Source organism: Gopherus evgoodei, chromosome 3 (assembly GCF_007399415.2).
Source record: "Gopherus evgoodei ecotype Sinaloan lineage chromosome 3, rGopEvg1_v1.p, whole genome shotgun sequence".
Taxonomy (NCBI): Eukaryota; Metazoa; Chordata; order Testudines; family Testudinidae; genus Gopherus; species Gopherus evgoodei.
Window position 1 is genome coordinate 207,349,847 of NC_044324.1, and position 23,906 is coordinate 207,373,752.

The 23,906-nt window shown below is 41.2% G+C and overlaps 1 protein-coding gene across 2 annotated transcripts in view; it reads right to left on the minus strand.

Moving 5' to 3' along the window:
• MEIS1 (Meis homeobox 1) overlaps positions 1 to 23,906 on the minus strand; it is a 130,944-nt gene that overhangs the window by 77,300 nt on the left and 29,738 nt on the right. For both annotated transcript variants that reach the window (XM_030557884.1, XM_030557885.1), the window contains exon 7: positions 23,648 to 23,759. In XM_030557884.1, coding sequence (XP_030413744.1) covers positions 23,648 to 23,759 — 112 coding nt within the window. The remainder of the gene's footprint in view (positions 1 to 23,647; positions 23,760 to 23,906) is intronic.

Sequence of the window (23,906 nt, forward strand, 5' to 3'; positions counted from 1 at the left end):
AGGACAGAAACTTTAAAAATCTGCATAGAAGTTATAAAAAAGCTAAAAGAGAATCCTAGAATGTCTCCACATGTCATACACACTCAGTATAATAGTAAATTGGGTGTGTTCACAGTCAGCTGAGCTGTCTACACATCTGACCACAAAACAATACAGAAAATGAGTCTTTGAGTGCATGTTAGTGTGCTGAAATGCAATTGAATAGGAACTATGTTTTATTTAGAGTAGAAGTAGTTGTAACCATTGCTTTACATTTAATGAAGGTCTTAAATAAAGACAACTGAAAATAATAAAAATATGGTATATGGAAAGAATACATGATAGCTGGCAGTGTAATGCAAAGACAAGAGATTCTGTTTACAGCTAGTGGGACAAAGCAAAGCCATTAATTGTTTGCACACAGCCATTCCTACTAAGTGAACATAGTAAGATTTTAACACCAATCCTGTGTTGCAACACATAGCACCTTTCATCTTGTCTACTCATCCTTTATAAACATTCATTAAATCTCAGTATCTCTACAAGGTTCTTTAGTATTATGCTTATTTTAAAGATTAGCCAGTGTTGCCATTTTTCAATTTCATCACGAATCTTTAGAGCAATGGCATTTTTATTTAAAAGTGCCCAGCTCCTGTAGTCAAATGAGAATCTCGGCTTTCACTTAAAAAAGTAAAAAGGGCAAGCTGAGAGTCCTCATGGCTGTGGAGAAAAGCTTGAGGAATCTTGATGGCTCAAATAGAGAAAGCAATAAAGAGAACCCCAAACTTATTTTTAAAAAATCTCAAGATTTTGCCAGACCTGACTCATGATTTTTGAATGCTTGGGGGTGGCGATGATGGTAAACTGTGGTGCAGAGAGTCAAAGATTGCTTCTGGTCAAACACCAGATTAACCACCCTTCAACTGAGGCCTGGTCTACACTATGCGTTTAAACCAAATTTAGTAGTGTAAAACCGATTTAACCCTGCACCCGTCCACACGAGGCCCTTTATATTGCTATAAAGGGCTCTTTACACCAGTTTCTGTATTCCTCCCCAACGAGAAGGGTAGCGCTGAAATCGGTATTGCCATGTCGGATTAGGGCTAGTGTGGCCGCAAATCGATGGTATTGGCCTCCAAGCAGTATCCCACAGTGCGTCACTGTGACTGCTCTCGAAAGCAATCTGAACTCAGATGCACTGGACAGGTAGACAGGAAAAGCCCCGCGAACTTTTGAATTTAATTTCCTGTTTGGCCAGCGTGGAGCTCTGATCAGCACAGGTGACCACGCAGAGCTCAGCACAGGTAACAATGCAGTCTCCTGAGAATCGAAAAAGAGCTCCAGTATGGACCGCACAGGAGGTACTGGATCTGATCGCTGTATGGGGAGAGGATTCTGTGCTAACAGAACTCCGTTCCAAAAGACGAAATGAAAAAACATATGAAAAAATTTCTAAGGCTATGATGGAGAAAGGCCACACCAGGGACTCAGTGCAGTGCCATGTGAAAGTTAAGGAGCTCAGATAAGCCTACCAGAAAACCAAAGAAGCAAACGGAAGGTCCGGGGCAGAGCCGAAAACAATCCGCTTCTATGCTGAGCTGCATGCAATTCTAGGGGGGTCCGCCACCAGTTCCCCACCCTTGGCTGTGGATTTCAAGGTGGGTGTGGTAATCTCAGCCATGGCTGAGGATTCTGCGGATGGGGAAGATGAGGAAGAGGAAGAGGAGGACAAGCTTGCAGAGAGCACACAGAACTCCATTCTCCCAACAACCAGGAGCTTTTTCTCACCCAGACGGAATTATCCTCCCAGCCCTCCCAAGCCGCTAGCCCAGACAATGAAGCCATGGAAGCGACCTCTGGTGAGTGTACCTTTGTAAATATAAAACATGGTTTAAAAGCAAGCGTTTTTTAATGATTAATTTGCCCTGAGGACTTGGGATGCATTCGCGACCAGTACAGTTATTGGAAAAGTCTGTTAACATGTCTGGGGATGGAGCGGAACTCCTCCAGGGACATCTCCATGGAGCTCTCCTGGAGCTACTCCAAAAGCCTCTGCAGAAGTTTTCTGGGCAGGGCAGCCTTATTCCGTCCTCCATGGTAGGACACTTGACCACGTCATGCATGTAGCAAGTAACCTGGTATCATTGCATGACAAAGCCTAGTTGCGTATGGTCCCGGTGATGGCTGGCATTCAAGCAACATCCGTTCTTTATCTCGCCGTGTTATCTTCAGGAGAGTGATATCGTTCATGGTAACCTGGTTGAAATTCAGGAATTTAATTAAGGGGACAGAGATTGCCATTCCTACTGGGCTGTTTGCCTGTTGCTTAAAAGAAATCTGTCCTTGCAGGTAGCCAATCAGGGGGAGAGGAAGGGGGGGAATGGCACTGAGCTTTTTTGTGTTTGGCTAGCAGACATCTTCCCTTTTACCAGCCACGTGGTTGGGGGGGGGGGAGGAGTGTGTTTAGCAGTGATCTTCCATGATACCTGCCACGTGGTGGGGGGAGGGGTAAAGCGACCATCCCAGATAATTGGATTGGGGGGAGTGGGTTCTGCTGCTGCATGTTAACAGGAAAGCAGCAGCACTGAATGGAATTTGCTTGGTATTTGGGAAAGGAGGGCACTGTGTATAAGAAGGCTGCAGAAGCCGAAAGATAATGGCTTACCATGGACGCATGCAAGCTGAATTCTGCTGCCCGGACCTGCGTTTATGAGATCTCTAACACCAGAGCCGCAGGCACTCAATATTAAGATGAAAAACGCGACCTTGTAGTGAGATCACACGTGCTATGTAAGGTGAATAGTGTTGCTCACTGTGAAAGAGTACAAGCATTGTTCTGTAAAATGTATCTTTTTAAATACTTCTCTCCCTTTTTTCCCTCCCTCATGCAGCTGCAAATTTTTCAAGCCTCCCTACTCCATCCCGAAGGCTATCTCAGATAAGGCGGCGGAAAAAAAGACAAGACGAAATGTTCTCAGGAATCATGGAAGTGACCCGCAATGAAAGAGCTCATTTGAATGAGTGGAAGGACGTGCTATCAAATTACAAGAAAGATGCCAGTGACCGTGAGGACAGGAGGGAACAACGTGAGGATGGGAGGGACGAACATGAGGAGAGGAGAGATGCTCGAGATGAGAGGTGGTGGCAGGAAGATCAGCAGTGTAGGCAGGAAGATCAGTGGTGGTGGGATGCAACGCTGGGGCTGCTGCGTGATCAAACTGACATCCTCCGACATCTGGTGGAGCTTCAGGAACAGCAGCAGGGTCACAGAGTGCTGCTGCAGCCCCTGTGTAACCACCTTCACCCCTCACCATGTTCCATATCTTCCTCATCCAGACGTGTAAGAACGCGTGGGGGAAGGCTTCGTGCACCCGCCCACTCCACCCCCGTGGACATCCCAACCAAAAGGCTGTCATTACTTTGAAATTTTTTTAGTGGCCTTTTCCTTCCCTCCTATCCTCCTCCCAAACCACACCCGGTCTACCTTGTCAGTTCTCTCCCTCTTTTTATAATGACTTAATAAAGAATACATGATTTTTAAATGATAGTGACTTTATTTCCTTAAGCAAGCTGTAATTGAAGGGGGAGGATGGGTTGCTTAAAGGGAATGAGTCAATCAAGGGAGGGGGTTCATCAAGGGGAAACAAACAGCAGTCACACCGTACCCTGGCCCGTGATGAAACTCGTTTTCAAAGCTTCTTTGATGCGCACCGCTTCGTAGTGTGCTCTTCTAATCGTCCTGGTGTCTGGCTGCACGTAATCAGTGGCCAGGTGATTTGCCTCAGCCTCCCACCCCACCATAAAGGTCTCCCCCTTACTCTCACAGAGATTGCGGAGCACATAGCAAGCAGCAATAACAATGGGGACATTGGTTTGGCTGAGGTCTGAGCAAGTCAGTAATGTGCGCCAGCACGCCTTTAAATGGCCAAATGCACATTCTACCACCATTCTGCACTTGCTCAGCCTGTAGTTGAACAACTCCTGACTACTGTCCAGGCTGCCTGTGTATGGCTTCATGAGCCATGGCATCAAGGGGTAGGCTGGGTCCCCCAGGATAACTACAGACATTTCAACATCCCCAACTGTTATTTTCTGGTCTGGGAAGTAATTCCCTTGCTGCAGCCATTTAAACAGACTAGTGTTCCTGAAGACGCGAGCGTCATGAACCCTTCCTGGCCATCCCACGTGGATGTTGGTGAAATGTCCCTTGTGATCCACCAGTGCTTGCAGCACCATTGAAAAGTACCCTTTGCGGTTTACGTACTGGGTGCCCTGGTGCTCCAGTGCCAAGATAGGATATGGGTTCCATCTATCGCCCCCCCACAGTTAGGGAATCCCATTGCAGCAAATCTATCCACTATGACCTGCACGTTTCCCAGAGTCACAACCTTTCGTAGCAACAGCTTAATGATTGCTTTGGCTACTTGCATCACAGCAGCCCCCACAGTAGATTTGCCCACTCCAAATTGATTCCCGACTGACCGGTAGCTGTCTAAAAGCAGCAAAGAATCCTGTGGCACCTTATAGACTAACAGACGTTTTGGAGCATGAGCTTTCGTGGGTGAATACCCACTTCCTCAGATGCAGGTAGCTGTCTGGCATTGCAAGCTTCCAGAGGGCTATCGCCATTCGCTTCTCAACTGTGAGGGCTGCTCTCATCTTGGTATTCTGGTGTTTCAGGACAGGGGAAAGCAAGTCACAAAGTTTCATGAAAGTGCCCTTACGCATGCGAAAGTTTTGCAGCCACTGGGAATCGTCCCACACCAGCAACACTATGTGGTCCCACTAGTCTGTGCTTGTTTCCCGAGCCCAGAATCGGCGTTCCAGGGCTAGAATCTGCCCCATTACCAGCAGGATCTCCAAAGCGCAGGGGCCTGCGGTTTGAGAGAATTCTGTGTCCATGTCCTCATCACTCTCGCTGCTGCTCTGCCGTAGCTGCCGCCTCCTCCGCGCCTAGTTTTGCAGGTCCTGGTTCAGCATAGACTGCACGAGAACGCGCGAGGTGTTTACAACGTCCACGATTGCGGTCTTGATCTGAGCAGGGTCCATGCTTGCTGTGCTATGGCGTTTGCACAGTTCGCCCAGGAAAAAAGGAGCAAAACGGTTGTCTGCTGCTTTCACGGAGGGAGGGGTGAGGCTGTACCCAGAATCATCTGTGACAATGTTTTTTGCCCCATCAGGCACTGGGATTTCAACCCAGAATTCCAACGGGTGAGGGAGACTGCGGAAACTATGGGATAGCTATGGGATAGCTACCCACAGTGCAATGCTCCGGAAACTGATGCTAGCCTTGGTACATGGATGCACACCGCCGAATTAATGTGCTTAGTGTGGCCGCATGCACTCGACTTTATACAATCTGTTTTACAAAACCGGTTTATGTAAAATCAGAATAATCCCGTAGTGTAAACATACCCTGAGTCTCCTCAGGGACATACAGGAGTTGCAGAGGCCCCATTTCCCCCTCTCCTGCCCACCAACAATGAAGTCACCTACCAGGCTTACATGGTGTAGAGTGTCTTATCTTGGTTCTTTATACCAGTGGTTCTGAACCAGGGTAAGTGTACCCTTGGGGGTACAGAGAGGTCTTCTAGAGGGTAGATCAATTCATCTAGATATTTGCCTAGTTTTACAATAAGCGACATAAAAAGTACTAACAAAGTCAGTACAAACTGAAATTTCATTCAGACAATGACTTGTTTACACTGCTCTACATACTATACATTGAAATGCAAGTACAGTATTTATATCCCATGGTAAAAACGAGAAAGTAAGCATTTTTTCAGTAATAGTGTACTGTGACACACTTGTATTTTTATGTCTGATTTTGTAAGCAAGTAATTTTCAAGTGAGGTGAAACTTGGGGATTTCAGACTCCGAGAAAAATCAGACTCCTGAAAGGGGTACAGTAGTCTGGTAAGGCTGAGAGCCACTGCTCTATATCAAGAGTGAATTTCATCTTTAAAAGAAAAAGAACATCAGTCTTTAAGGACCTATATTCTTACCTAATGCTTTTGACGCTCTCTTAGGCCATATGTTCTTTATTCATATTCATTGTCAGTTTTAAAAAAAAGTTACCAAAAGCAAACACACACTACTGGTGCAGGATCTTGCACAGAGCAATAGGAGTACACTACAGCCAAGGATATTGTAGGTGCACTACAATAGTGGATATAACATATACACAACTTTGTTTATATGCAAGACAGACTCCATTTTTTCCTCTAAAATTATTCAGTGAAGAAAGGATAAATTTAAATGATCCCCCATTAATATACAAGGATTGGAGTCTCTACGCAAATATATAAATTTGTAGGAATTGCACATTAACTTTCTGCCATTCACTATTGGGGGAGGGAGGGTCTTTGAATTTACCACGAGCAACTAGTTCTTTCGAATTGTAAAGTTTTGTAATTTTATTATCATTTCTTCTTGCTCTTTTTCCCCTCCATAAACAGTCTCCTTGATAGATATCTGAGTTTGTGTTTAGACAAACTAAATTTAAAAGAAAGAAACAGGAAGCTTTGACTTGGAAAGTGGAGTTTTAACTACTCAGTGGCAAACAATGAACTCGAGTGATAAAGATGCAATGGAAACAGTATAGAACAGACCTAACTGGTTTCCTGCCCAAGTTGACTCGTGAGCATGTGTGCTACCATGATATGGACCAGCAGTGCTATTTTGCTTTTATTTACTTAAACATATTTATTCCTGTGAAAACCTCTATAAAAACATTGTAGGAAGAGACAATAGCAGACTTGCCAGCTCTTATCGCCAGATCTTTTACACTTTATCAAATATTTTCATCAGTGAAACTTAGTCTATTTACTCAACTATTTAAGTTGCAACCTGTATCATATTACACTTTCAAACACGGGCACTACCCAGATCATAAAATATAACCCACCCTATCACCGTTTAAGACTGGTTTGGTACTTGTAAATCAATTTGCTGGTATCTACTATAGCCTTCTAGAAGTAATACTAGATAGATACATGGTTACATAAATATTGCCAGTTCTGTATTATTCATCTCACGTGTTAACTTTTAATAGTTAAAAGTTTCCAGGTCAACAGAGTTACTTTATCTTTCTTCCTTCTCCTCACTTTATCTCCCTCCCTCACCAAACAGGTATCTATGTCAAACAGGACTCTTCAGTACGGGGTTTGTCTGACATAGGTCACTTAAAGGTCAAGCTTTTCACCAGTTGTTAACACAAAGCTTCCACCTAGTCCTCTAAAGCCAGCACCACAGTCTGTTTCATCTACAAGCCCTCTAACCACATTGGATTTCTCTCAGTTTTGCACTGTGGAGTGGTCTCAGTGACAAATAAATAGGTCAAATACTCTTAGGCAAAACTATAGAAGAGGAATCCTCCAAATATGGAAATACAATGGATTTTGCCTTTAAAAAAAAACCTCAAAGAAAAACAAAAGGCTCTAAAGGTACCATTTTAAAAATCAGTTGAGCAGAGACTTTATTCTCATACTGGGCTTAAAGAACAGCAGTCTTTTAAACAGTGCTAAAGCAACTTAGACTACATTTGTGTGTCCCTGAAAAAGATCAATTTTTATACAGATTGATTTTAAAATTTACATGTGAGAAATAGATAAAATTGGATCAAATATATACCAAAACAAATTGCTGGCTCCCAGGAAAGTCAATAAAACCAAAATAAATTTAGCAGATTTCATCTAACAGCATTTGAGATTTGTTTTACTTCATTATTTCATATACACTTACTGAGAAGAAATTTGCTTAACTCTTTTCCAGTTTTCTCTCACTGAAACAATAAGACACTCTGTAGAATAACCTGAACTTGAATATTATCACCAGGATAGCATATGGCAAACTAGCAGTAGGCAGTTTATCTTCATCCTCTTTGCAAGCTAAAATTAGCACAATGCTTTTTCAGCACTATAGACTGTATTCAGACCAGTATGATATACCTAATACAATTCCAATTCCAGCCTTGGCTAGCCTCCAATATTCAAGCAAATTGATTAAAGAATTAATATTTTTAATATTGAGTTTATATTTATCAACTTGAGAGGCACTTTTAAATTAATATAGTCATTTAACCTAAACCAACTCCATCAGTAAACAAAGCTAATGTATTAACAATAAACACAAATTCAATACATATGATTTGTATATAGCATCCTAATCCATACAAAATGCTTTATACGGAATGTCATGCTGCAAAGTTGTATGTTATGTCTTTAAAAGATAATTATATCATATCTTCCTAGAGAGTTAATACAATATGCACCTTTGATTAAGAATGTGCTTAGTACTATATGCATTGTTACTGGCAATTGCTAAATGTGTACTTTGTTGGGATTAAATTAAGGGGATATACCACGAAAAGTAGATTTACTGTTTAAACAAGAAAGCAGCTACCAACTAACTCCTTCAAAGACTTTTTAGACAAACAACGATAAAATAAAATAGAAAGAGGTTCAAATAATACATCCGTTTTAGTTGGTATGTGTCAGTGTAATCTTCTCATCAAATACTAGCAAAAACTCAAGCAGGATTAACTTTACAGAAAACATATACTGGCACATAAATCGTCAGTGGTTTATATTTACTGGAGTGTTCGAGCTCCTTCTCCCTTTTCTTCTCACTGTTTGTCATCCAGTCAGCTGTCATTCAGCTGCACATTTTTTCTAAAATTTAGCAAACTGTATCCGATTGAACCTGCTGCTGCCCCATGCCTCTCTTCATCCTGTTGAATTATGGTCATTCCGTTTGTTTTTAATAGATTAAATCTGTGGTGACAAACAAATGTCAATGTGGTTGCTTGATTTGTACCACACAGCTATAAAACCTTGATACTTAACACAATATCCTTTCCTTTTTTCTAAAGGAAATCTGAAGGCAACTGCAAAGCTAGTGTACACCATGAACATGCATACTGTACCACCGTATTTATAGCACTGTCAGTGCAACAAGTTTACTAACACTGGGGAAAAAATACATATGCGATCTTTCAAAAATTTCTGTGGCTCACCTTAAATTACCAGACTAGTGACTAGCTGACAAAACACAGTGATTGCTTCAGCTACAACCTGCTATGAAAAATACAGTTAGGGACAAATGCTGGGCCTACCTGGTTTTTTGGAGTACAGAGATCTATATTAATTTGAAAGCCGTATTAATGTGGCTCCATATGTTTTTTACTAAGTCATATTCTCTTAGATAAGGGATTCTGGACAAGGGCAGGATTCATCAGCATGAGATTTGGAGTGGCTGGGCAAGAGAGCACATGGGAAAAATACTGAATTATATCTTTGCCCCAAAGCCTGCCTTGGAACCACTTCTCTATGGCTCTTGCCATGGAGAAGTGGGAGAGCATAAAACTGCATGCGTTTTGGGGAGTGCAACATAGGCACAATATTTCCTCTCCACCTGACTGCCTCTTTTCTACCATATGCAAAAGACAGACTAAATTTGTCACTTGCTTTTTAAGAACTAATTTTGAAATATTGGCTGGATCAGTGTGATCTTCTCCGCAATCCTAAAAACAATGTTCTACTTAAATACAACCTAAAAATATACAAAATTGGACCAGCCTTTTCAATACAAGCAGCGTAATCACTCTCCCTTGATTTATGAAGGTGATAAGTGTCAATGCTTTGTATATATTGTAAGTGACATGGAATTCAGGGTTAACATTTGCTTCCTGAGTCACCAGCATGTTGCTGGCATTTCTCCTGGGGCGCTGTTGGTAGATTCTTTCTGCATCTCACTCAGACAGCTAAGGATCCTCTACACTACGCTCTACTTTTCACTAACCCTGTAAGCCTTGTTTCATGATTTGCATTTATTAACAAGACAAAGCTAAGCTAGATCTTCTTCTGAAGCTTATCAACAGTACATAGGTCCTGGACTATTCTTATCTAACACTACACATGCAGAATGACACCAGCTCCTATTCAGGGGGCTAGAATATGGTCTATGCACCAGTTAAGTCTCAGCTGAGTCTTATTTGGAGTTTGTCAGTGGTGCATACTGGTACACTTTGCGCTGGCCCCCTATATAGGGATGAATTACACCCCCCATATAATATGTAACATCAGGACAAAGAACCATTCCTCTATCACACACAAGGGGATACATGGAAGGGGAGATGATTTGGTTTGAATGAGATTCTTTCTTGGTCCAGGCAGGAAATGCCACTCCACTATACTGTCTCTTCACCTCCTCATTGTGCTTCTATCCCAGTTTTTACCCCCAAACTCCATGGGTTCTTCCCACCGCCAATGCTTCTTTCACAACCACCCAATTCACAAGAGCTGTAGCAAAGTAAAGGTGACTAAATTCCTGAGCTCTGAAGTCCTCACTCTTTTTGCTGTTAGAACAAGCAGTGGCAAGGAAACTATCTGGAGGGAACACAGAAAATATGGAAATGGATGAAGCCATGACAGAGATAAATGGAGGAGGAAGAGAATATGAAAAACACAAACTACATGGACAACTAAGGAGATTCCAGTCTTCCAATTATCTGGTCACCTTAGTGGTGGTGCCCAGAGGTCACCTAGAGTAACATGAGACATTTCCTCAGTCACAGCAAACCTACCCCATACCTGCCCCAAGGAAAGAGAAATCAGGACTCCAGCCCTAGTATTCTTCATAACAGCAGCCCACTAGGCCACCAGGACAACAATAAATGGTCTCTAACAAAACAAGAGAGCAACATTGCAAATGCACTCTTTTCCAGATAAAAGTAACAGGAGCTGCCTTATCTTAATAATAAATAAAAATAATAATATGTACGCCATGTCAGAAGAGACACTCCCAATTTGTTCATAAATAAAGACATGCCCTATGTAATTGCTCATTTTAATCCTTCCAAACAAGATGACAGTGAAGAAACATGAGTTACAGTACGGATCCACTACAGTATGGATTAAAAGGGGCATTTTCTCAAAGAAAGTTTAATCTTACCCATTGAAAACAACACAATATGATCCTGGTTGGTAGGGACATAGTAGCACTGGGAATGATTAATCTATTGCCATTGTGCTTTAACAAGATTCTACAATGCTGTATAGAGTTTATCAGAACAGCTGTTGACTCTGGAAGGGCTTGTTGTTCTTATTCTATAGATTATATAAACATAAGATGTGATTGTTGTAATAGTGCCTTTCATCCTGAAGCATCCCAAAGCATATTGTAAACTTTTGACCCAATCCAACTCCCACTGAGGTCAATGAGTTTTTCCATTGACTCCACGGGGAGCAGGATCAGGCCTTATATACCAACACAAATCATCCCGTCTATGCCTGCTGGAGCACAGCATTCACCTGACAGCGCGCAGCAACGTTATGCAACAATTAAGTATAGAAAAAACAAATGGAACAGCATAGGTAACTAAAACTGCAGGGGAAATTTAAAAGTGGGAAATAGCTATCTAAACTGAAATTTGGCCAGGATCCCATGGAGAATATCCCTCCTTTACAGGAAGTTGCATGGTACCAGAAGCATTGAAACATCTCATCCAAAAGACAGCATATCCTACAGCCACAGAGTCAAACAACACTATGCATAGAAATGGTTCAATACAGACTCACGGGGAAGAGTGCCTCCTACTGAATTATTATCACTCCATCCTGCAACATCCTGCTTTTCCTGGAACTAGCAGGGTAGAGCCACCCCTATTCAGATCTAACCAGACCATGGCCTGAGAAAGTTCGGCTGCAGTGTTGTTTGCCAACTACTCAAATACACTTATGCTATAAATGTATTAAACTTCCCATAGAATATATGGAGGAAGCATTTCTTCATCTCTGTAATATCAAATTTGAAATGGGGAAGAATAAAAAATCCCCACTGTAGCACATTATAAATACAGAAAGGTCTCTTGCTTATTTTATATTTTGTGTAGTCTACCAACAAAACTTCACAAAGAGCGTAGGAATTCATGTTTGCAGAGATATTAAAGTCATAAAAAAGGAACTTTTTATTTTATTTTCCCACAGCCGAAGCAAAGGTGAACCAAGTGAATTTGGCAAAGGGCACTAGTTAGACGCCATTTCCCACAGCAACATGGTATTTTCCTCTGGGAATAAAACATTTCCCTTAAACTACTGTTTATAACTCTTATCAGCTCAAGAGCAATAGAGCCATCAAGTCCAATATCTCGTGGAAAAAAGTCAAGGTCAACAAGTACTTGCATTTTCGTTTATCTTTAGCTGCAATTGCTACTGACATTCAATTGGGTAATAAACATGAGGACTGTCAAATGCTCTCAACAAACAGGTGATCCAAAAGCTATCACAGAGAAAGAGGCTACTGCCAGGTAATCAAACAATTCTGTTGCAACAATTATGATTTGAGTGCATTCATTTATAGAAGCAATCACCTGTCAAATCTGAATGAATATTCTCAAACCATTCCCACTGCTGGAGTAGTAAGGGTGAGAAAATACTAACTATGTCTGCTCTCAGGTTTTTACCAACAAATACATACTAGCATTAACAATGACCCATCAGAATAAAAAATAAAAAGCTTTCTAAATATCTTATCTTCTACATTTAATGACAATTTATAGTTTTTGAATATTTCTATTTTTTTATTTCAGTAAAAAAAATGGTGTTACACAAAGCAGCCAAATGCTACTGCTCTGTTGCACCACACTCATCAACAACCATTTGTGGGTTTACAACAGTGGTTCTCAAACTTTTGTACTGGTGACCCCTATTCACACAGCAAGCCTCTGAGTGAGACCCTCCCTTATAAATTAAAAATACTTTTTTATATACTTAATACCATTATAAATGCTGAAGGCAAAGCGGGCTTTGGGTTGGAGGCTGACAGCTCGCGATCCCCCATGTAATAACCTCGCAACCCCCTGAGGGGTCCTGACCCCCAGTTTGAGAACCCCTGGTTTACAACCATACTCATTCTTTCAAAAATTGTGGTTACTGCTTTTGAAAATACTTTATCATAATTTCAAAAACACTAGCTTTAAAAAAAGAAAAAAAAACTTGCCTGATGGAAAGGATCCTATAGAACGTTCAGACTGAAAGCCACCTACTCATTGGTGCCAAGAGGGGTTGCTTATGAAGACTGAGAATAGTATGTGGCCCTAAATACAGAGGACTTGAGTGACTGCTGCAAGGTGCCAAGCTCAGAAAAGGCTCAGCACCTCAAAAGAAATAGGACCTAAATTTATAGAAAAAAAAAAAAAGATCGGTACAAATCATACTAAACTGATCACCCAAAATACAGAAGTCGTGACTCCTACTGTTGTTAATAAGGAATGTCTAGAACCCCAAACACCATTTCATCTACTTATGTAATTGCTTGTGACTAAAATTCCTCTGTTTAATCCAAATAGGAGATTAAAGCTCCACTTATGCATGTACCCATGTGCTTTTGATGGACTCAGACCCTAAAATGTTATCTTGCATGTGATATTATTTCCCCCACTGTTTACTCTTTTGCCAAGGAAATTCAACCTATGAAAGACTTTGGCACCATTTATTCAATGAGATCTGTATGGGCACACTGCTGTGCCCAAGTAATGCTCTGCACAGACACAGGGGTCCACTTGTGTAGATCTGAATGCAGGATCAGGGCTATATTTTATATATAAACACCTGCACATGGATGCATCTGTGCATTGTGATACATGTTTAATACAAGAGTCATGTATTATTTTAGGTCACTTGCCAAAAAAAAAAGGCCTTCTTAAAAAAAATACCGCTAACATGAATTTTGTGCTTGATTATAGAAGGATAAGGAATTCAGAAAATTCTATTCCTAAAGTCACGTTAACTGTGGACAGCCCCAAAAGTAAGTTTTCCCACTTTCACCCTGCTAGTGATGACTACAGCTTCAACTTGAAGAATCTGCCATCTTAAGTAAGTAACCCTCCACTCAATGAGACTTTTCCTGAGCAGAGATTGAAATTCAAGTTAAACTGTGCCAAATTGTGTGGATTTTTAAAAAATGTTTATTATATATGTGAGCTGACCTGAAAATAGAAGTTCTACGTTTCTCAGTGTAACTAATGTTTGCCATAAAAGGGTAGTGGGAGAAAGCCAGCAGCAGGTACTGTGCACTAGCTACTCTTCACAAACTCTTCATGTAAACACACTTAATCTGCACTAAGAGTACCTTTGTTTAGTTTAGCTTAAATTCACTTTGAAAGCGTATTAAGCTAAACTTCACAAAAAGACACTCAGTGCAAAGTAAGAGCATCCACACTGGGAGTTAATGCAGAATAGTTAGTACACTTTAAATTCACATCCTAGATTACCCCACACTAACTTTCCCATGTAGACAAGCCCTAAGATTATGCTATCCATAAATTAAACAAAACAAATACAATGAATGAGTTTGAGGCTAATGTTGCCATGTTGTCAAAACATGTGAAAGCGGCTCTTAATAACACAGAAAACTCTTATTTTAAAATATATTAATCAGAAGAGGTCCTGAGCATAAAATAGGATAAATTTTCACTACAGTGCATGAAGCTTGTGGATTGTTTACAATGCACCATTCTGAAAAAATGTAACTCTGTATGGCTGAAACAACAGTATTAAAAGTCTCCGTGAAATCTAACTCCAACAGCTGAGCAAGAATGACAAGACCACCACCACCACCAAAAAAAAATTTGTTTCACACCCTCCAGGTTTACAGCTGAATGATGAATTAATATCATGTCATTATTAGCATAATTCTCAACCACTCAATGTTAAAAAATAAAAGATGATTCGGGAGAGAGAAAAATAATTAATTCTGGTGCAGCTGAAGAATGCACACACAGGTTAAAACGTTATAAACTCACAGTAACAGTTCAAGTTTCTCTTTAAAAAAACAATCTATCTTGTGCCAAGACAGACGCACAGGTATAGATGCTGAATTAAAGCAAGTACCTGCTGGACACTGAGGGAAAAGGGGGGCAGAGCGGGGAGAGAGAGAACACCCCCTTTAAAACAACACCAATACTCTTATTTTAGAAACAAGGCTATTAGACCTAATTCAAGATTCACAATATATAAATAACTAGAAAATACTGGGAACAGCCCCTGTTGACTAATGCCATGTCTTTTTCAATTGAGGGTCACATCTAGTCTAACCAATCCCATGATAATGGCATCAGTAAAGGTCAATCAAAGACAAGCCAAAGCTTCCACTGTCTGGCTGACCTTCGGAGCTTGTGACAAATTGCTATCAGTCAATGTCAACTAATGACAGCAGCTCTTTGGCTAATCAATTGTTCTAAAAATGATCAAGAAAACTACTCACAGGACAGCTCATTTTCACATCAATGCCTGTGAAGTATGAAAAGCTCATTTTTTGAGTTTTTAATAAGCTCATAAGTAAAGCAGTTACTTGGTAACAGGGGTCACCTTACTGAAAAGGCAGAACCTTTGTCTGCCTTTTACATATTCTTTTATTACCATATTACAGTAAAAATATGCCATGCTATTACTATGCCAGAGGGCTACATAATAAAGTAGGTAACATTTCAGACATTTTTGAGATACATACTTCTGTGTTTTAGGGACCTCTGTGTGGGTGTAAATAATTGTAGATATACTTTTCATGTATTTAAATGCAAAGCAATCACTGCTAGTACACAAGTAATATGCCTGCTTATTATTTGGGTGAACTTCACGACAAAGTTTCTAGCAAAATACACATCATGAAATTCAATGACACCAGGCAGGTGGGTTAGGTCTTAATAGCCTTTGATTTGTTTTGTTTTTAAATCCACCTGCACAGTTAAAGAATTTATTGTGTTCTGGATGTTACTAACGTAACTCATAGTTGATAGGTCAGCCAAAAAAAACCAAACTTGTATAGATTTCTGCTTTGAAACAATCCTGTGAATGTACTCCAATCTAATACACACACACACACACACACACAGTTGTGTTATGAAACACTGTAAAACGGATCTCTCGATAACAAAGGCAACCATCGATTCAGGAGCCTTCTGCACTTTCATCATACCTGCCTCTTACATTCAGCGCATCATTTTCTACATCTCTCAAAGCAACACACCAAGGTACCCTTTAATTTGCATTCACACATTAAATGTTACCAAAACAACAAATAATGCTACATAATGGTCAAGGGCTTAAGAACTGTTAGCACAGTTATTTTTGCTTTCTCCTAGTCTATGAAGAGATTGTTAGTCAAATTTCATTTCAGAGCATCACAGTCTCTTGAGAAAAAGCCGAGTGAGTGTGAACAAATGCATATCATTCACACCACTTGTACCAACAGAATACCAGAATCAAAAGGAGTTCTTGCTTTATATTTAAGTTTAGTCTTCACGGGTTCCTAACAAAACATTTGTAATATTTAAAATCCCATTTTAAAAAATTGCTAAACAGGAAACATTAAAACATTTGTTTTCATCAGGGAAGCTGCAGACGGACAGCAGTTTCAGATTACATCCTAAATCTGAATTGCTATGGTAGTTTTTCAAATTAAAATATCTTCTGTGGCCTCAACCATTCTCAAGCTGTCCATAGGAAAGAAATAAAGGAGGCAGGGCAACACTTAAGCTAAGCCATAATTGGAAGTATGTGAAAAATGAAGTGTCAGTTTGGTCAATAAAGGGCAAAGGTCAAGGGGAACTGCAGCCCAAACTCTGTGCGAAATGTGCTCATTAAGACATCCAATCAGAGAGCGCCTTCCCACCTATCCCATTAGTCATCGGACATCTGACTGTTTCAAATGCCTGGGTCTGTGCTGTTATTACTTTTCTTCTTCATGTAAAAAGGAGAGCTGGTATATAAATCGTTGCTCAGTCATCTGGAACATAATGTGGCCCCTCTTCCCCCCTTCATCCAGCTCTGCCTGCTGGCTTCACAGGCTTGAAACAACTGCCTTGAGATTCCCTTCAATAATAAATGGAATTGCCTTTTGCCTGAACTCAGACAAAAGCCAGAAAAACATTGCAACTATTGATACATTTTTATAAAGAAATATCATTGCTTTTTAGTCAGTACTTTAAAGAGCAACAATAATTCTGAGGTTGAAAAAAAAACACAAAACAAAACCAAAAAAACCTTTTTGAACCGGGTCTGAGGCTTGAATAAGAAAGAAGACATTGATAGATTTTCAATGGCACAGGATAGCTAAATATTAACATTAAAAAAACTTCACTCAATTGAAATTGGCTATACAAGGTCTCTATTCAGGAGCCTTCTTAAAACAACAGCAAAAACATAAACCAAACAAAACTCTTCTTAAATTAAAGCATGTCACAAAAGAAAATAAAAGACTGGCCACTGTCAGAAGACAGGATACTGGGTTAGATGGACCATTGGTCAGACCTACTATGGCCACTCTTATGTTCTTCTACTGTGCGATTCTTTTTGCATAACCCTAACTAAAAACAGACTTCATTTTTAAAATAGAATTTTGCAAGCACTTCTCCACAAGGTAGAGTGAGGTTTCTTTGAATCAGAAAGCACCATGTTAACCAAAATTCAGACAGCAACAAGCATTTGAAAATAGGTTGCTAAAGGTCTTACACAGTAAGTATGTAGTGAAGAGAGAGTAGATCCTTACATTTTTTTCAAAATATTATTAGGCATACCCATATTATAAGTATTCCATACTATGACTGATACAATAACAAGCCATTCTAAGGAACTGTGTCAGAAGAACTATGTAATAGTATATCCTGCTATTCAGTGACACGATAATTCCTAACATTTCCCTAGCAGTTAAATATGGATTCACACAACAGATTGTAACAGCTTTAAGGAATTATTGCTGCCTACTGAGTAAATACATTTACATTTTACAAAAAACTACTTTAAAATGATAGCGCACAATGATGTTTTTGAAGGGAAGACTGGTTGATTTTGTAAATAAGTACTCAGACAACTTGTAAGATATACATTACAGGGATTAAAAAAAGAATGATGCATCAGGTAAATCAGAGACACTCTTTAAAAACTTGTCCAAAAATACGTAACAGACAACTACAGAATGAACAAACATGTACACGTGTAAATGGACACTTTTCTTTTAAAGCCTATCAGGCCTTGTCTTTCGAGTCTGAGTGCACCCACAACACACACACATACACACACACACCTCTATTACACCTGCCCCACACATACATCTTTGTATCCAGTTGTCAAACAACCCACCTACACACCCACAAAAGTGGGTTTTTGCAAATGTACCATTAGGAACATTTGTAAAGGAACAGATAATAAGACATAAAATATTATAATGCCTCTACATAAATCCATGCCCATATCTTGAATACCAGGTGCAGATATGGTCGCCCTATCTCAAAAATTATATATTGGAATTGGAAAAGGTACAAAGGAGAGCAACAAAATTATTACGGTTATGGAATGGCTGTTGTATGAAGAGAGATTAATAAGACTGGGACTTCTCAGCTTGGAAAAGGGGGGCGATATGATCGAGGTCTATAAAATCATGACTGGGTTGGAGAAAGTAAATAAGGAAGTGCTATTTACTCCTTCTAAGAACACAAGAACTAGGGATTACAAAATGAAATTAATAGGCAGCAGGTTTAAAACAAACAAAAGGAAATATTTCGTCACCCACCGCACAGTCAATCTGTGGAACTCTTTGCCAAGGGATGTTGTGAAGGCCAAAACTATAACAAGACTCAAAAAAGAACTAGGTAAGCTCATGGAGGATAGGTCCATCGATGGCTATTGGCCAGGATGGGCAAGGATGCAACACCATGTACTGAGTGTCCCTAGCCGCTGTTTTCCAGAAGCTGGGACTGGATGACAGGCACCAATGATTGACTGTTCTGTTCAATCCCTCTGAAACACCAGGCACTGACCACTGTCAGAAGACAGGATACCAGGCTAGGTGGACTTTTGCAGCAGATATTGAACTCTGTTGGAGTTGGGCGTGAACACAGGTGATGTTTTGTACTATACATACTATGCTATTAAGCGGGAAGTAGGTTGAGGAAACAAGTGTAATTTTATTTATTTATTTTTACTCTTTTGATCATCAGGGTAAAGACCTTTATGGCTATTTTAACTGCATTTATATTACGAGAGAGAAAATAATTCTGTCCTAATGTGAAGAAAAATTTGCCCCATAGTACATAAGCTGTATTACATGCATTGGGTATAATATATGCATTTATATATTTATGATTCTGGCCTAAGGTGAAGAAATCACAAATATATACATGCACACGTTTTACCCAACACACGTAATACAGCTTATGTACTAGGGGGCAAATTCTCGGTTTCACAAAGATTGTGGTGGGGACAGACTCTCCCCCTCTCTACAATACACTGTGTAGTGGCACTTGAGCCATTCCACAGTTGGTATTGCTGCTTCATTGCTGCGGTAGCCCCCATAACTACTTTGCCTTCTTATCTCAAAGAGGCACATAGCCAATAAAGCTACTTAAATTGCAGATTCAGCACAGTATTGCCCAACCCCAAGTGTTCAATAATCCCCAATCAGACCCCCAAAATCATGAGATTTGATTAAAATCCACAAGATTTTAAAAATAGTAATTTTCTTTTGGGGGTGGGGGGGGGGAGAAGAGGTATTTGCCTTCTGTCTTTTGAGCCTCTAGGATTCAGGTTTCAATCTTTTCTCTCTGCAACTAGGAGGGCAAGAAACGTATTCTCTTTTTTTTTTTAAATGAAAGCTGAAATTCTCACAATCACATGACTCTAGGGGCTTTAAGAAAAACACTGTATACTGTAAGAGCTAGCAAAACTGGCATCAGCTTTTCCTTGGCTTGCCACTGACTTTCAAACTTTCCTTGCATAACACATAGCTTTGCCATGTGTCCAGTTTTCACTTAGTTGAAAAGGGACCCTGGCGGCTCTGGCCAGCACTGTTGACTAGGCTGTTAAAAGTCTGGTTGGCGGCACAGGCAGGCTCCCTCTCCGGTTCCACACGACTCCCAGGAAGCTGCCAGCATCTCCCTCTCACTCCTAGGCATAGGGGCAGCCTTGGAGGCTCTGCGCACTGCCCTCCCCGCCCCCAGCACCAGCTCAGCAGCTCTCATTGGCAAGGAACCGCAGCCAATGGGAGCTGACGGGTGGCACCTGCAGGCACCAGCAGCGCGCAGAGCCATGTGCTTGTGCCTTTGCCTAGAAGCTGGAGGGAGATGTTTCCTCCTCCTGCACCCCAACCGCTCCCCTAGAGCAGGCACCCTAGCCAGAACCCTCACCCCCCGCACACACACCTCAACCCCCTGCCCTAGCCCAGATCCCCTTCCCGCACCCCAAGCTTCTCATTTCTGGCCCCACCCTGGAGTCCACACCTCCAGCCCAGAGCCCATACCCTCTCCCACACTCCAAGCCCCTGCCTCAGCCTGGAGCCCTGCCCCTGCACCCCAACCCCCCACTTAGAGCCTTCTCCTGCACCCCAAACCCCGCATCCCTGGCCCCACCCCAGAGCCGTACCTCCAGCCGAAGCCCTCACCTAGGGCCGCTGCAACCATTTAGGCGACCTAGGCGGTCACCTATGGTGCTGGGATTTGGGGGGCACCATTTTCTTTGGCAGTGACCGCGGTAGCTGGATCATTGACTGCCCCGGTTGCCGCCGGCATTTAGGCAGAGGGAACTGGGGCAGGGAAGAGCAGGGAGGGCCGCCTGCAGCAAGTAAGGGGAGGGCGGCATGCAAGTGGACTCCCCATCCCAACTCACCACCGTTCCGCCTCCTCCCTGAGCACGCCGTGGCTGCTTCACTTCTCCCGCCTCCCAGGCTTGCAGTGCCTAAGCTGATTGGCGCTGCAAGCCTAGGAGACAGGAGAAGTGAAGCAGTGACGGCATGCTCGGAGTGCTCGTGCGCGGAGCAGGGGTGAGCTGGGGCGGGGGGCATGCCTCAGGGCAGAGAGTGGGGAGCTGCCGCAAGGGGGGGTGCCTCAGGGCAGGGGTGCAAGGTGGAAGTTTCACCTAGGGCACGAAACATCCTTGCACCGGCCCTGCCCTCACCCCCTATCACACTCCAACCCCCACCCCAGCCTGGAGCACTCTCCTGAACCCCAAACCCCTCATCCGTGGCCCCACCCCAGAGCCGTACCCCTAGCCAGAGCCCTCACCCTCTCCCACACCTCAACCCCCTACCCCAGCCCAGTGAAAATGAGCGAGTGAGCAAAGATGGGTGAGAATGAGCAACAGGAGAGTGGGGATGGAATGAGTGGCGGGGCTTGGGCTCAGAGAAGGGTGAGACAAGGGGCGGGGCAAGGGTGTTCGGTTCTGCAAATAGAAAGCTGGCAGCCCTAACGACACCTCATGCTGGTGCAGAAGGAATTATCACAAAATGCAAGTGCAAGATGACCAGACTTACACTAACCTGCTTCACTTCAACTAGCACAGGAGCAAGCCCTATCTGAAGGGTGGACAGTTCATTTGTGTTTACTACATGTCTGCACTAAAAAGGCTTGTCTACACTAACATTTAGGTCACGGTAAGTTAGAGTGTGAATCTATCCCTCACTAGCCTGCTGCGCACTAATGGTCTGTTTGACCCTGCTGATGTGCACTAACAGTCTTTAGTGCACTTTAATCTACTTGAATTTCAAAGCGGGGTAGACCAAAGCACACTGAGGAACTGTTAGTGCGTGTCTGCAGGGTCCACACAGTGGGCACAGAGCAAGCTAATGCATGGTAGATTCACACGCCAGCTTTTGGCAAAGTAAGTGTTTGTGTACACAAGCCCACAGAGTTGCTCTGCATAAGAAGTTATTATGAATGTCTAGTTTCCTCTTTCAAGAACTTTAACACAATGATCCTTCTTTATAAAACACATCCGTTCTACAAAGATCTAGTGCACCTTGAGTTCCAATTTCATTAAAGTTCTTTATAAACTCTGAGTAAAATTTTCAGAAGTGCCTAAGTGACTTAGGAGTCTAAGTTCCATTGAAAGTCTTTCCACTGAATATCTTTAGGACCTAGGCACTTTTGAAAATTTGCATTCTCTGTCTTCATAGCACGCACCTTGCTATGAATGACATGGATAAACACTGAGCTACTAGGAATAACCCAGCAAGAGAGCAACATGTGTCTTGGTCAGTTTACTTTAAGATATCAGAAATGACTGGCACACATTACAGACTAATAATGTGCCACATTTTGAAATAATCAACCCCATTTTAAGTAGAGATTTTCAAAAAGCATCTAAAGGATTTAGGAGCTCAAGTCCCATTGAAAGTAGATGGGACTCCTAAATTGCCTAGTCACTTTTTAAAACTCTCCCCCTGAAAGTTCTCCAAACACTCCCTCTTCATCCATCCCTGCAGTCCCCGCCACCACACACACTTCCAATACCCCCAACATAAGAACATCTCATTCTTAGCTAAGAAACCTTAAATGCCAAGTTTCAGTTCAAAGCAGTTCCCCCACAAACCTGCAGCAGCTTACACCCTTAAAAAACAGAATTTAAAATTAACTCCTGAAGATGGGGGGCTCTAATGAACATGCTGACACCATCTTAACTACAGAATTGTGAATAGTGACACTATAACAGATAGGTATACATACTTGAAAGAAAAAAGGCCCCTTGAATTTATGTTGCATATCATTTTCCAGTAAAAGTCAGAGGTCAGAAGGTTACCAGTTTCTGCCTCAGCTCTGCAACAGTTTACTATTCCAGGCCCCATTTTTACTAGCCTATACTTGTGATGAAGTCAGCAACTTCTTTAAGCAGTAAAGTGTCTCAAATACTTAAAATTCTATAAAGAGATATTATTCACAATGTAAGATACATCCATGTGTATAAAAATTAAAATATACTCTTTTAGTTTAAAAACTAATTTTGTTAAATGTAGACTTTGCAATTCTAATCAGTATTGTTCAATCTTTTTTGGAAACATAATTCCTTTGTTGTCTAACAGCACTTGAATGAAACAGGATCATAAAACCAGATTTAAAAGTATATACCTATTATGGGTTCAGAGTTAACTTCAATAAAACACTCTCTTTTATATTCAGATTAAGGATTCTTTTAAAATTTTAATTGCATTAAATTAACACAAAATCCACTGCAGTTGGTCTCTTCAGAAAGAAGTATGAAGCATTTCAACATGCAGCTTTTATTTTTAATTCATCTGTTTTTAAAATGTTGAATTTAGAAGACAGTGTTAATTATTTGTAGGATGTACTACTTCTAAAGCATGTAACACAAACTAGATTCATACTATTTCTGTTAAGTCAATTACTCCAGTTGGTTTGGCTCTCCAACAAAACATTTCTGCATTCAAATAAATTGGCACAGAGGGAGGAAACAGTACTGATTGTAAGATTTAGTGCAATGTGCAGGCAAACTTTTATATTTATATGCACAAAAGTTTCAATAGCATCTTTAAAATATTAACATTCAATTCTGCAACCTTAATTATGTTTGCTTTTGAAGATTTCTTCTTTTAACCATTCTGATGTCAAAAGCTCTAGTTGCTTATTTTAATAAAACATACTGCAAATTTGGTACATATGTTGTTCTAACGTGTGCATGTTGGCAAAGTTTAAGAAATAAACGAGCAAACTCCTTTGACTGCCTAAAGACAGGGGGAAATGAGTCAATAAAAAGGAAAAGACAGACAATGCCAGGCATAAAGCTCTAATGTCTCAACACATTTCAAAAAGACATAGTGACCAATCTGCACACGCTGGTCACTTATTCTTTAGCAGAAGACAAAGATATGAAGGTTACTTTCCTACCTTGTTCACTGCTGTTGTCGCCACTGTGTGATGTATGCCCCCCACTGGAGGGCCCTGGTGTTCCTCCAGATCGCGTGGATGCTGTGTCATCATGATCTCTATTCCAGGAAGGCTGTGGAATATAAGAATTAAAGCATGAGGTTAAGAACAAACATCCGATTCTGTGCATTAATTTAAGGAGACCCTATTACAAGTTGATGTATGATCATCCAAAAAGGGTTACAAAATTAATCAAAAACATATTTATACATTTTAAATG